Source organism: Dromiciops gliroides, chromosome 1, assembly GCF_019393635.1.
Source record: "Dromiciops gliroides isolate mDroGli1 chromosome 1, mDroGli1.pri, whole genome shotgun sequence".
Lineage (NCBI taxonomy): Eukaryota > Metazoa > Chordata > Mammalia > Microbiotheria > Microbiotheriidae > Dromiciops > Dromiciops gliroides.
In genome coordinates this window covers 207,325,158-207,339,231 of record NC_057861.1, presented here as the reverse complement: position 1 = coordinate 207,339,231, position 14,074 = coordinate 207,325,158, and the positions used below count along the sequence as shown (strand labels likewise).

Below are 14,074 nucleotides of genomic sequence, written 5' to 3'. Positions count from 1 at the left end.
TTAAAATCATGAACTCATAAAGAGAGAACATTCTCTTGAAATGTACTTTTCCTTAGAATTTGGGCAAAAGAGTATGGTTGAAGGAAATAATGGACTTAAGTCAGGAGACAGAGGTTCAAATGTTGGCTTCTCTATTTACTAGCCATATGATCTTGAGTAAATCACTTCATTCTCCTGGTAGTCTTTTCACCTGATAAAAAATACTACTACTTGTACCATGCACATCACAATATTGTTAGTGAGGAAAGTATTTGCAAAATCCAAAAGTAAATATACAAACATGACTTTTCATTTATAATTATAAATGTATTATAATTCTACATAATCCTTATATAGTAAATATCTGAGGCTGAATTTGAACTCAGAACTTCCTGACCCCAGGTACAGCACAGTATCCTCTGTGCCACCCAGCACCATTAGTCATATCTTTTCATTTACTGACGAGTGACTAAGGACTACAGAAAAAGTAAAATGTGCAAGGTGACAAAAGAAGCGAGATTGATGTTACCCAGATAAAGAGACTAAATCTAACTCTCCACATACCTGATGTATATTTACTGTGAGCCCTTTGGAAAACACTTAACTTGTAACAAAAGCAGTTCTCACCCATCTCTAAAATCAAGATTAATAAACACTTATACTGCATACCTTACACAATTTTTGTGAGAAAAATCCTGTATAAACTCTTAAAGTGCAATATAAATGTGAATTGTCCTGTTTTTTAAAGAGATGTATGGGATCTTTTGACTGTAAACTAATCCCCACATAGATTCCTCAAAGCTCAGTCACAGTCACTTTTAATTTGGAATGCTATACTGAATATCCTATAATCTTTGTGTACACACCAAATGAGACTGTAGGTAACAAGATTACATTCTTTTCTTCTACTCGAGGACTTATCAACTTGGAATCCTCCTATTTCTGTCAGAAATTATCCAAAGGGAAATTTGGAATAGATCTTAATAAGAATACACTGTAAACTTGAAATTGAACTGTAAAAGCACTTGGAAATACTTCTATTTATTTTTTAATGTTCTTCCCTAAGTTTTTCTAACTATTCAAACAAAATTAAACCTACTATAGACAAGCTATTTTAGGGACTATATTGATTAGCACAGGATAACTAAGAGTTTGTTGGATACTAAAATATGCTGGAAAAAACTATACCATTCTTTATGTAACTGAAGAAGTAACAAAAACATTATTGGGTTTAAGAGCAAAACATTGGAGGCTGAACTTTAAATGAAAGATCATATAACAATGAATCCAACAAGATAATATAAACTTAAAACCAACCCCAACAGTCAAACATTCTCTTTCTCCTTCACTTAAATCATTCTTTCTGTATCTTAAGTAAAAGGCTGAACTCAACCTAAATTGCCAATTTTTATTACTATTGCTTATTTTAAAAGGCCAATTTTTAAGTATAGTTAAATATAGTGTTCATTAAACACTATATTTAAAACATGAGTAAAAGAATCCTAAAAATTTAAATGGTTTGGGGTTTTTTGTTGGTTTTTTTTTTAAATAGGGAAGATACAGACCGTCTCTATTTGTGATGATGAACCCTAGGGCCTATGGCCATTATAGAAACCTATATAGATGTTTGTTCTCATTCTCATCTGCAACTAATTAATATTCAATCCAGAATAAGAAAACTAAATTCAAAGTCCTAGTCCCCACATCTTTAAAAGTATCAGAAAAAAACTATCAAACACATTTAGCTATTGTGAAAGTTTTTCAAAAATCAACTAACCTACTAATACCAAAAAGGTATAATGATACTAAACAATTAATTACAACAGTAAAGAAAATACTAGCTACCTCAAGAAGGCCTGACAAGTATTTTGTACAAATAGAGAATGGCTCAGTTACAGTAGAATGAGAACTCCATCCTGGGACTGCTGTGATATGAACCATTCCTTGTAATGTTCTCTCGAGGGAAGGTAGTCCATAAAAATGAGGCGCATCTGTTACTCTCAGGCATTGTAGCAGTTTCAGAGCTAGCTGTGTCTTGAAAACATAAATAAGTTCCAAGGACTTCCTATGTATACAAGAGGGGGGGAAAATCAACAACAGCACAGGTGTAAGTCAATTTAATGGGCCATTTTATTAGCTGTACCGAGGTACTTGTTACTTATTGTCATCATAAAAGTAAGAAAGTTGTCAAAAATACTATTTTCATAAAATGAACACCCTTAAGTAAAAGCAGTAAACTATAAATGAACGGCAGGACATAGAGTAAAAAAAGAAAAGAAATAATTATGATGGAAACATTAGTGTTATTACTAAATATAATGACAGAAAATGACAGTGAAACAGTATTATACCTTGGACTTTTAAAACTTGTACTCTTGAGGATTAAAAAAAGCCCCCCAAAATCACGTTATTCACATTAAAAATTATCTCTATTTAGCTGACAAAAGGGATATATAGTGATGTCTTCTTAAAAAAAAAAGTTTTGTAAATAGTGCTTTAATAAAGGTTAATACCATTATGCGCAACCTACCAGTACAAAATAAATTTGCTGGAAGTTGAAAACCACTAGGAAGATGACAAAATAAGATATAATAACCCAGGATGAAGCTCTTCCTCAACTACCCTAAATACCAAAGACACTCAAATTCAACAGTTCAGGAAGGGGAAAACTGAAAGAGCTCACTACAAAGCAAATTTTACAGGAAACAAAATTAAACACCAACTCAGCCTACAACTCCTGTTGTTCCCACTCTCATTTCAACATTTGGGGGGGGGGGCAGGGTAATGAGTTAAGTGACTTGACCAGGGTCACACAACTAGTAAGTGTCTAAGGCTGGATTTGAACTAAGGTCCTCCTGAATCCAGGGCTGGTGCTTTATCTACTGTGCCACCTAGCTGCTCCCTGACCCTCATTCCAACCCCCTCTTCCACAGTCTTTGGCTTCACTAGATGATGGTGCTTAATGTAATTTTAGGTGCAAAATTTTTTAGTTAATTTTGGAGTCCCTGAGTCTTGTGACCTAAGTGTCAACCTGGACTCCACTATCTCTCTCACTGTCCCCCTCCATTATACAATATTTTGTGAACATGTCTCTAATACACTCCCTTCTCTAATACTGCCACCACCAGTACAAGTCTTCAACTCCTTCTGACTGGATTATTACAATAGCTTGTTTGGTTCTTCTTTCAAGTCTCTCCTCACTCTAGTTCATCTGACATTCAGTAGCTCCCTATCACCTCCAGGATCAATTACAAAATTACAATTTAGCAATTTGGCATTCAAATCCCTTCATAATCTAGTCCCACAAACACACACACACACCTTTCCAGTATTTTTATACCTTACCCTCCCTCCCTCTCAATCCCCAAATATCTTCAATCCAGTGGCACTGCCCCACCCTGATTTTTCCTCACACAAGACACTATCTCCCAACTTCAGGCATCTTCATTGGCTATCTTCAAACAGAAAATGTTTTCCTTCCTTATTTCAGTTACCTGGATTCCCTGCAGCTTAAATCTCACTTTCTACAGGAAGCCTTTCCCAACACCTTTTGATTCTAGTACCTTCATTCTGTTGCTTATTTCCTATTTATTCTTCATATAGTTAGGTTGTGAATTCCCCAAAGGAAGCGTCTGTCTTATCTTTCTTTGTAACCCCCAGTGCTTAGCATGGTGCCTGGCACATAATAGATGCTTATCACTGACTATGGGGAAATCCCTTTACTTGCCTGGACCTCAGTTTCCTCATCTGTAAAATACGGGGATTGGAATAGTTGTTCTCTAAGGTTCCTTTCAGAATTAAATCTATGTTAGTATAATTATATGATAACCCATTATTTACAACAGGGAAGGGAAAAAGAAAGAAAAAATTTATATCTCCAAAAGAGACTTATTAAAGGATATTCTTAACCACCAATCTGATTGTGGGACAGTGGGACAATGGCATGCTTCAGACACCCAAATCAATGTCTACATTAGGGAAAGATATAAAAGTCCTCTAAATTCTTCCTCCTCCCCCTCCTCCTCCTTCTGTTCCTCCTCCCCTTCTTCCTCCCCCTCTTCCCCATCCCCTTCCTCCTCCTCCCCCTCTACTTCCTCCTCCTCCTTCTCCCCTTCCTCCTCCTGCTCTTCTTTGCCTTCCTCCTCCTACTCCCCCTCCTCCTCCTCCTACTTCTCCTCTCTTCCTCTTCCTCCTTCTCTTCCCTTTTTCCTCAATTTTCCTCCTGCTTCAGAACAACTTCCCAGCTGTCTCTTTTTTACAAGAAAAAAACTCTATCCCTGGTAATGCTCTTCTTTTGGAAAGGTTCTGGGAAGATGATTGTTAGATAACATGATGCTACCTATTACTTCCACCTCCAAATCTACACTTTGAAATCTTTGAGTATAATAACTGGTCAAGGAGCATGAGAGTATAAGATTTGAATATTTTCTGATTTAATCAAGGTCAGCTAACAAGGTGGTTATAGAAGGTCTTATCTATGATACCAAGTGCTCTTAGTTTGGCCCTAGGTAAACACTTAACTATGAAGTTACTGTTGAGGAGAAAAGGGGAGATTTTCTCAGCTTTTAGAGGCAAAAGTAAAAGAAAGCAAGAAACAATTAACATTTATGGGATGCTAGTCAATTAATATGGGCAGGAATCTTCCAAGGGAGTTTTTTTTTTTAATTACTGGCAAATGTCAGAATTGCCTTGAGTTGTTCACTTGGAATAAGGATCCAAAGCCTTATCGAATCTACATAAGGTTTTTTTCTCTTGAATTGCTAAATAGTAATGCTAGCTCAGATTCCATAAGGAAGGGGGCATAACCTTTCAATAAACAAAGATCCTAATAAGTGGGAGGAAAGGAGTTTTAACTATTAATTTAAATGTAAAAATGTGTTTATATGCTCTATAGCAAGCAATATCCACTCATTTACATTCCCAGAGGGAAGCACAATATTTGCAGCTGGAAAATTTGAAGAGGCACAGGATCTCTGGGCCTTACCAAAAAAGAAAAAAGGAAAAAGAACTGGGGGGGGGGGGGAGAATCAGCCCATGACTTACAAATTAAAGTTGAGTCCTTACTCAACTTTAGAAATGAACTTTAGAGAACTTTAGAGAAATGAATTAACATTGAGAGAAAAAAGGGATCTAAATGAAGAAATACTTCCCAATAAGGGAAACTGAGTCAAAATCTCCAGAGAAAGGAAATGGTATTTCAGCAATTCTACAAGGGCTCTTAAAATAACAATGGAGCAGACAGTGTAGAAATAAGAGGATGAAACAAAATATAATGTGCTTTAGGTACTCTAAATAAAGCAGAAGTTGTGATTGTCCCTAAGAACAACACAAGAAATTGTATAAAACGTTTTACTAAAATCTAAGTATGCTATCTCTACAACATTCCTCTACTCTATCAGTGTTGTTATTCCTGTTTAAAAAAAAAACAAATGAAATGTGGTTAGTCTGTCATCCATCTGATGAAGCCATAGTGGCTTTTGTTTCTTCTTGTTTCTCTTTCTAAGTTTTCACATATTCCTATAATTATGTTTTAAATTTTTGCCTAGAAACAAAATGAAGCTCACTGCAACAGTCTAGAACTTGTATACCCTCCTCCCTGTTTTGAAAATTGGGACAATTTGTGCCCTTCTCTAAGACATGAAACACTGCTCCTCATCACTAGGATCTTTTTACAAAGATTTCCAACAGTGACTCAAGAATTGTACATTCTTTCAGTACTCTAGTTTGTAGTTCATCCAGATTTTATGACTTAAATTCACTAAGGGTTCTGGCTATTTTCTTATTATCTCCTTTAGTTTCAGCTTCCTAGTTACCATTTTTGTTCTCTTCTCCTTGAAACAGCAGTTCAACTTTCTCACAATTATGCAGCATTATTACCCCCACTGACCCAAAGCAACAACTCTATCCCTTCTTTGATACTCCTCCTGCCCCTAACAAAACTAATAAAACCTGTTTTTATTGTTTTAAACACTCATTGTCACCCTCAGTTCAGTCTGAGAATCTACTCCTGACACTATTCTTAGAAGGGAATACTCCTTTTTTGTCTTCATCCTCATCCACTTGTTTTTTCTTCCAGTTTTTCAAACAGGTCTTTTAAAAAATTCTAATTTTTCAAATTCCCTTTGCAACATACAGGTCTCTTTAGGCAGCTCTCTAGATCATGCTAATTTCAGCTTCTCTAGTATTTCATTCTTCCCTTTCAAAGTATTTAAGATAATGAATCACTCTCTCTCTCTCTCTCTCTCTCTCTCTCTCACACACACACACACACACACACACACACACACACACACACACACACACACAAACTTTCTCAGAACTCTGAGATGTGTTCTCCTAAAACTTAGGGTGCAGAAGAACTCTTCTCTTTAATCACCAACTCTATAATGGAGCAGTTACTTGTCCTCCAATTTTTCTGTATTTTCTTGTTCAATAGCCTATTCTTGTTTAGAATCAAATCCACAATAGCAGTTCCTTTTCCCCTCATATCTTCCTCCACTCTGTGACAAATGTAATTATCATTAAGGCAACTCCCGAATTCATTAGTTCTTTTGCTTTTGACAGAAAGACAGCTACAGCAAATGTTTGGATAAATTAAGGCCCCAGCTGGTACAATATGAAATTTTCATGCTTCCCAGTGTGAGAACTGGAATAATACCACCTGCTAGGAGGAACATTGTGAGCTCTGGCCTGAAAAGAAAACATGTGACTTTGGCGTCCAGAAGTTGTGTCTGCCACCTGTGGGTCCTGTCAATCAGTGTTACCAGCCAATTAGCTTGGAGCTATGTGTGTGTGGACGGCCCTGTCTCCAGTATCACAGGGGGCTTCTGGGAGAAGCCGTGGAGAAGCGAGGTCTTTTCATAACCAGACTTCGGTTTGGTGGCAGGGACAGGCAGAATAGGGAGAGTAGAAAGTTCTCGTTCTTTATCTATGTGTTTATCTTTACTAACCCCAAATGTACTTTAATAAATACTTAATGCCCAAAGATTGGTGCTATATGTTTCTAATTTAAGGCAACCACTCATTAGATTTTAGATATCACAGCTAGAATTTTAGACCTTACACCAGGGGGTCTATAGTATACACCCTCCAAAATATCACTTCTCATATTCCTTCAGTGATCCTCACCCAAATGTTATTCACCAAGTTCCTCTATCATAGTTGCTAGATTTCCTATACATCTTCTTAATATACAAAGCTACTAAACTGTAACTTCTACCCTCACTTTTAAGTATCCTGTTCCCTCTGATTATGGTATTTCTTTCAAGAGCCAATCTAGTCATGAGTATATGTATGTATGTATGTACGTACATATGTGTGAGAACCAGGGGCCCCTGCCCTCTGCCAAAAAAGCATGAGATGACCTTTCTGAGGTTTCTAAGGTCGAACTGGTGTCCTGGAAGTTCATGGACCACCTTTAAGTCATGTCAATCAATGGGCTTGAATGCTGCCAGCCAGTGTGTGAGGACTGCCCCTCTTCCGGTTCCATAGAGGGCTTCTGGTCAAACAGACTGGGATTTAGTCTCTTTGGAAGTGTGAGCTACTAGGTGAAGGAGCTTTCTCTCTCTCTCTCTCTCTCTCTCTCTCTCTCTCTCTCTCTCTCGTGTAGATCTGAGCTAGGTTTTTTGCCATTCTTTCAGACACATGTGCATTCTCGTTCTCTCTCTCTCTCTCTCCCCCCCCTAACTTCTAATATACTTTAATAAATGCTCAAAAGTCTAAACTGTTACTGAATTTATAAGAAAATCCTAGCTAGTTTCCCCCCACACTGGGGGGAAGGTAAGGACACACACATTAGATTTTACTCGTCACATATGTATACACACACATATATGTGTGTGTGTGTGTGTGTGTGTGTGTGTGTGTATTGTGGCATTTAAAATCTAATTTGTGGGGCAGCTAGGTGGTACATTGGATAAAGCACCGGCCTTGGATTCAGGAGAACCTGAGTTTGAATCCAGCCTCAGACACTTGACACTTACTAGCTGTGTGACCCTGGGCAAGTCACTTAACCCTCATTCCCCCACAAAAAAATAAAATAAATAAAATAAAAATCTAATTTGTGGTCTCAAATTAGAGAACTAGTTATGGTTTACTTATAAACTAGAAATGTCAGCACCAGTTTTGGGCATTAAACATTTATTAAAGAGTAAAGAGAACACATGGAATACAGTAAAATAAGAAAAGCCTGTCTCCTTTCCTCTCTCTCTGCCACCAACCCGAAGTCCCTGAAGGAAAAGAGACCAGAGCAAGGGAGCCAGCCTCCCTTCCTACTTCCTGTCTCCCTTCCTGGAAGCGGCCGTCCTTCAAGCTAATTGGTTGAGGGTGATCTCCTTGTATTGATGTTGTAGTCCACAGCCTTTGAGAACAATACCCCACTCAGGGCTGGCCAGGTGTGGTCTCGATTTAATCAACCCTGGGTAGGTTCTCACTCAGTCTCACCCAATTTAATCAATTCCAAGTCAATCTTCAGGAGGAGCCCCTGGGGTTAAATGTCATGTGTCTGAGGCCAGATTTGAACTCAGGTCCTTCTGATTCAAGGGCCAGTGCTCTATCCATTGAAACTACCTGGCTGCTCCTAGACTTCTAGTTCACTATTAATTAATTACAAATTATGTATTTACATAAAGATATCTAAAACTGTGCATTTTAGCTCTTTGACACTGCCTCCCAAGAGTTATTAAACATTTCTATTGTTTTGCTTCCTATATTGTACCTGATAACCACTAGGACACCTCATTTATCACATTTTTGCAGGTTATTTTCTTTGTAAAGCTAGCTCTCTTTCCAGTTAAAGGGCCTCGATTACATTCTCAAGATCCTAGGCAAATACATTTTTAATAACTTTTATTATATGTACTCAATCTCTGACTAATAGTCCATCATTACTATATTTAAAGCCATGATCCAAAATTCCAAATTCTGTTGTGTCAGACATAATTTGTTCAGAACAGAACAGAACACTATCACCTAAATCTGCCGAATTCTTCTGAATCCCTTACTTTCATTCAGTGGTTGTAATGAAAACCCATCTGTCTTTGGTTTGTTGTTGTTTTTTAAGTACTACTTTATTAAGCTGCCTTACTAATGTTTTTCACTTTCATTTTAATAGCATCATTTGTGTCAAGAATCATTTGGAAAATTAAGGGAGGTTCTTTGTCACATCTTTGAAGAAAGAAAGCCAATTTTTTCCACTACTTATATCATGTCAAAAAATAACTAAGTAGGTATGCCTCAATAGGGACTGACCAACCACCATCATAATCTCTTCCAACTCTGACCACTAATGAATGATCTTTCCCCTGAATGTACTTTGAATTCACATCACTGTTCCTTGGAGTGCAAGAAAGCTACAACCTGAAGAGATAGTCTACCTTCTCAATGGAGGGCTTCATATATCAAATACCTCCAAATGTTCAATGTATCTTCTCCCATTTCACATTTATCCACCTTCATGGCATAAGTTTCCTCAGTTTTCAAATCCTTTTTATTGTTTTTTTTCCTTGAAGCACTTCTGCCCTTTCAAGGAAAACTCCATTCTCTCAGTTCACTTAGAGAATAGAACAATCTCTCTAGCCCTTCCTTTTAATTTATTCCTCTAAGTCAAAGAATAGTTTGTACTTTATGATTTTTTTTTACTCTCTACTAAGAGAAACACAAAGATAATATATACTCAACAGGTCACTAAATTTTTGTCTTTGCCCTAGATACTTCCTTGAAGCACAGTCCATGGTCTTTTGTCTTCTTTATAATAATAAAGCACCTTGTCTTTTTTATATTTAAGTTCTTCAGCTATCCACATGGTAGACTGCTGGGGCAAACTGCCTATTTGTGAAACAGAAGATGTCAACCTAATGAGATCTATGAATATTTTACCTAGCCATAAATCTCCAAATATCTATACCTTCCACTTCCATAGAAGTTAGGTTCTTTAAATCTACTGTGGGGACAAGATTTAATTTAACATTCAAGACACAAGGACACAGATAAAATGCAATTTATTAAATAAGGTCCATTCATCTCATTTTACCTTGTCATTGATCTCTATATATTACTTCTAGTCTTCTCAGAAGGCTATGCTCTCAGAAAAACCACTATACTCTATACACTACCATTTCTTTCTTCCTATAAAAAAGAAAAGCCCCTAACAATTGTTAAGAATGGAATCTGGGGAAGAAAACAAGAGCTCAAATTGTTATATTTATAATTATATTTAAGCATTTGATAATGCTAACATTATACTCCTGATTGAATAAACAAAACACAAGTTCATGACAGGAAATATATAGGTTCATTCCTTTTGCTATCACTATGTAACAATTTATGATAATTATTTAACTGTGAAGTCAAGTTGTTAATTGTTGCCCTTTGTTCTGAAAGAAGACCAAAATGGTATCACTATGGTGGAATCAAGTTACATCACATGGCCTACTTTGGCAGATCAAGCCTATAGAAGCTCAAAGGGCTCTACTAAAGCACAAGAACAAATAGTTCATATGAACATTTGTAGTGAATATGTCTCTAAAAGTAGGTAAAAATGGTAAAATGGTATGAGTGATATCTTTTGATTCAAGCACAAATTGGGTTTAAGTGAGGCAGAGTTGTTCAATCATCAGCCTCACTCCCTCTTCCAGAGTCAAAAGATTTCAGTGGCAAAACAAAATACAAGATGACTAGTGGTTGATGGCTCAGGATATGATGGATGATCTTGGCATCTTAAACGTCTAACCTAGCTCTAAACACTCCAGAGCACCTGCTTCTGACACCTTCATGGCCACTGAAACAAACGGTTCTCATTTGCTCATTCTGCAGGGAAAGTTTTCACTTGGGGTAGACATCCCCCTAACTCACCAACAGATTTGAGACCCCTCAATTACCCTCAACCTGGTTTAGCCAAAATGGTAAAGCCAAGTACATCTTGAGTAAAGACAAAGAATATTTGTATTAATAAATAAATGCCTTTTAGTGACACGACTAAGTGTTCAAAACAACTGGGAAATTAAGAATCACAGATTTTGTGAAAATCAAAAACAACTTCCTAAAATGAGAATGTTCGAAGATGATTTAGAAGGTTTCATCTAGCTTTAAGTCAACATTAGAAATTCTTTTCATATATATGCCATCTCTTTGGAATATATGACCGAAACAACCATACCAATGGAATAGAATATTATGCCAGAAACTCTTCTTCCCCACCAACCTGATAGATTACAATTCCTTAAATGAAAAACCTTACTACTTAAGCTCTAAGAATATAAATGCATCTATAAATACAGTACCCACCTGTCTACTACGTCCATGAATATGAGTAGTAAGTTAATAAAGAAAGTCATAACTTCTTTTCGTAGTCGTTGTCTTACACTATGGGTGTCAGCTGCTTCTTCTTGCTCTTGAATTTCGGACTGCCCAAGGAGCTCTAACAGTGGATTCGGGTTCTAAAAGTAAAATTTTCAAAAAGGACATTTAAGACAATAGTTGATTTGTGGTACTATATACAAACAAAAGTTACTTTTCATGTTTGCAGAAACAACGAAGTTATACACATGAATACTTTTATTGCATAATAGCTAAAAGTCTTATGTCAAAAGTGTTTTTAGTTTGAATGCTGCTTAAAAATTTCCTTTTCTATGATACTAATAATGTGAAATACTAAAATTGCCAAAACAATTTAATAGAATTACTAATACTTTGGTTATTTTGAAGTACCATTAGTTACACTATTGCCATAAAAATAAGATATTAAACATGCTATGAAGTCTCAATATGTTATTTCATGATCTGAATAAATTTATAAAGAGATGTACCATATTTCTTATTAGCCTAAACAAAGAGATAGACAGAAGTATGCACATTGCTATTTGGTTGTTTTTCAGTCATATGTGATACTTCCTGGCTGCATTTGGGGTTTTCTTGGCAAATATACTGAAATGGTTTCCTATTTCCTTCTCTAGCTCATTTTACAGATGAGAAAACTGAGGAAAATAGGGTTATGTGACTTCCCCAAGGTCACAGGGCTACTAAATCTCTCACACTAGATTTGAACTTAGAAAGATGAATCTTCTTGACTCCAGGCCTGACATTTCATCCACTGTACCACCTAGCTGCCCATGTTGCTAAAAGGAAAAAACACTGGTTGGAGTGTTTATAAGACCTTCATTTACTCCCAGCTCTATCATTAATTGGTACAACTCTGGGCAAATGACTTACCTTTCTGTGCTCCAGTTTCCTCTTTTCTTAAACAAACAAATCACTTGGAATAAATGAACTCTAAGGTCCCTTTCACCTCTAAAATTTTTAAATTTTGTGTTAATATGAAATCCTATTGGTAATAAGATACATTCTTTGGTTTCCTCTAAGAAAAAAGGTGAAAAGGGAAAAGCTCCAGCTTCCTTTTAATATTTCTGCTAAATGTACTATGATTTCATTGGTACGGGGAACTCCCTCTAGTAAGGACACCTCCCATGCCAATAAACATTTGCACCTGTTCTGCAATTTATAGTCTGAGGCTCTGAGAAGCTAGTGACTTGTCCACAGTAACACCACCAGTATGTGTCAGAGGCAGGACCTGAAAGAAAAGCTGGCTCTCTATCTACTTAATATTAAAATAGCATTTATATAATATGCTAAGGGATAAATGACAGAAAAGCCAGGTTTTCAAAAGAAATGGAAGAGAATTGAATTAAAGGTACAAGTAGAGGGGCTAGTCTTCATAAAGAGAAGGCACACCTTTTCTTCCAAGATAGCAGTGAAAATGTAGAGAATGAAAACATGGTGGTTGATACTGAAAGCACCTGAGGTGTCTAACTGGAGAGAAGTCAAAACTCAAGACAGGCTTCTATTTTCTTGAATATGAGGTAGTCTGGTCAGGGTGAGGAATGAATCATATAGGTGGTTTACAGAAAGAAGAGAAGTTTTAGAACAAATTGGGGTGTGCAACAGAGAATCATCAGGGAAAAGTAAAAACACTGAATGCACTTGTGAGGGATTTGATATAACATGACATAAATTTGTAATAAACTTAGTCAACACTGTTGAGTGACTCTCCCAGTGGTACATAACAGAATATGAGTTGTAGAAGGCTGATGAGGGTTGGAGTTTCAAAAGGTATTTTCCTGTTGCAACATAAAAAGGGGTACAAGAATTTAATGACAGAGGACAGTGGAAAGTTGAACTGATGCGATCACCAATATGATCTTAGAATATAATAAGAGAAGCATAATGCCTAGTAGAGAGGTTCTAGTCCTGCTATATTCTGCTCCAGTCAGATCAGATATATAGTCTTATGTTCAATTTTGAGTTTGAGTTCAAAAGAAATGAGTTCAATTCAATTGTAAAATATATTTTTTCTCAGTTGTGGGTTGAATTTAGATAGCATTTGATGGCCCTTTCAATTCTTGGATTTTCTTGGCATGTATTCAAATTATTCTGATAGCAGAAAAGTGAAGAATTATTAAGAAGTCCCTTGATGAGGATAAAAGCTTGAAGTTTAACATTAAAAAACAACTAAGATCTTGGCAATTGGTCCCATAACTTCCTGGCAAATAGAGGGAGAAGAAATAGAAGCTGTGTCAGATTTTATATTCTTGGGCTCAAAGATCACTGCAAACAGTGACTGCAGTCATGAAATTAAAAGAAACTTGCTTTTTGGAAGGAAAGGTATGGTAAATCCGAACAGCATACTAAGAAACAGGGACATCACTTAGCCGACAAGGGTATGCACAGTCAAAGTTATGGTTTTTCTAGTAGCAAGGTATGGCTGTGAGAGCTGAACTATAAGGAAAGCTGGGCCACAGAGAATCAACACTTTTGAACTGTGATGCTGGAGAAGAATTTTGTGAGTCCTTTGGACAGCAAGGAGGTCAAATCAGTCAATACTTAATGAAATTAATTTAGACTATTCACCCAAAGGTCAAATACTGAAGCTGAAGTTTACATACTCTGGCCACATAATGAGAAGACAGAACTCAATGGAAAAGGCTCTGGTATCAGGAAAGAATGAAGGCAAAAGGAAAAAAAGAGATGGCAGAGCATAAGATGGATAGATCTCATACTGGCATACAGCCACTGAGATTATACTTTAAAATATCAATTGCTT

At 36.6% G+C, this 14,074-nt stretch overlaps 1 protein-coding gene across 1 annotated transcript in view; it reads right to left on the bottom strand.

Annotated features, from left to right (window-relative positions):
• RTTN (rotatin) overlaps positions 1-14,074 on the bottom strand; it is a 251,719-nt gene that overhangs the window by 114,849 nt on the left and 122,796 nt on the right. The window contains 3 exon segments of the mRNA XM_043993343.1: positions 1,168-1,181; positions 1,825-2,044; positions 11,263-11,414. Coding sequence (XP_043849278.1) covers positions 1,168-1,181; positions 1,825-2,044; positions 11,263-11,414 — 386 coding nt within the window.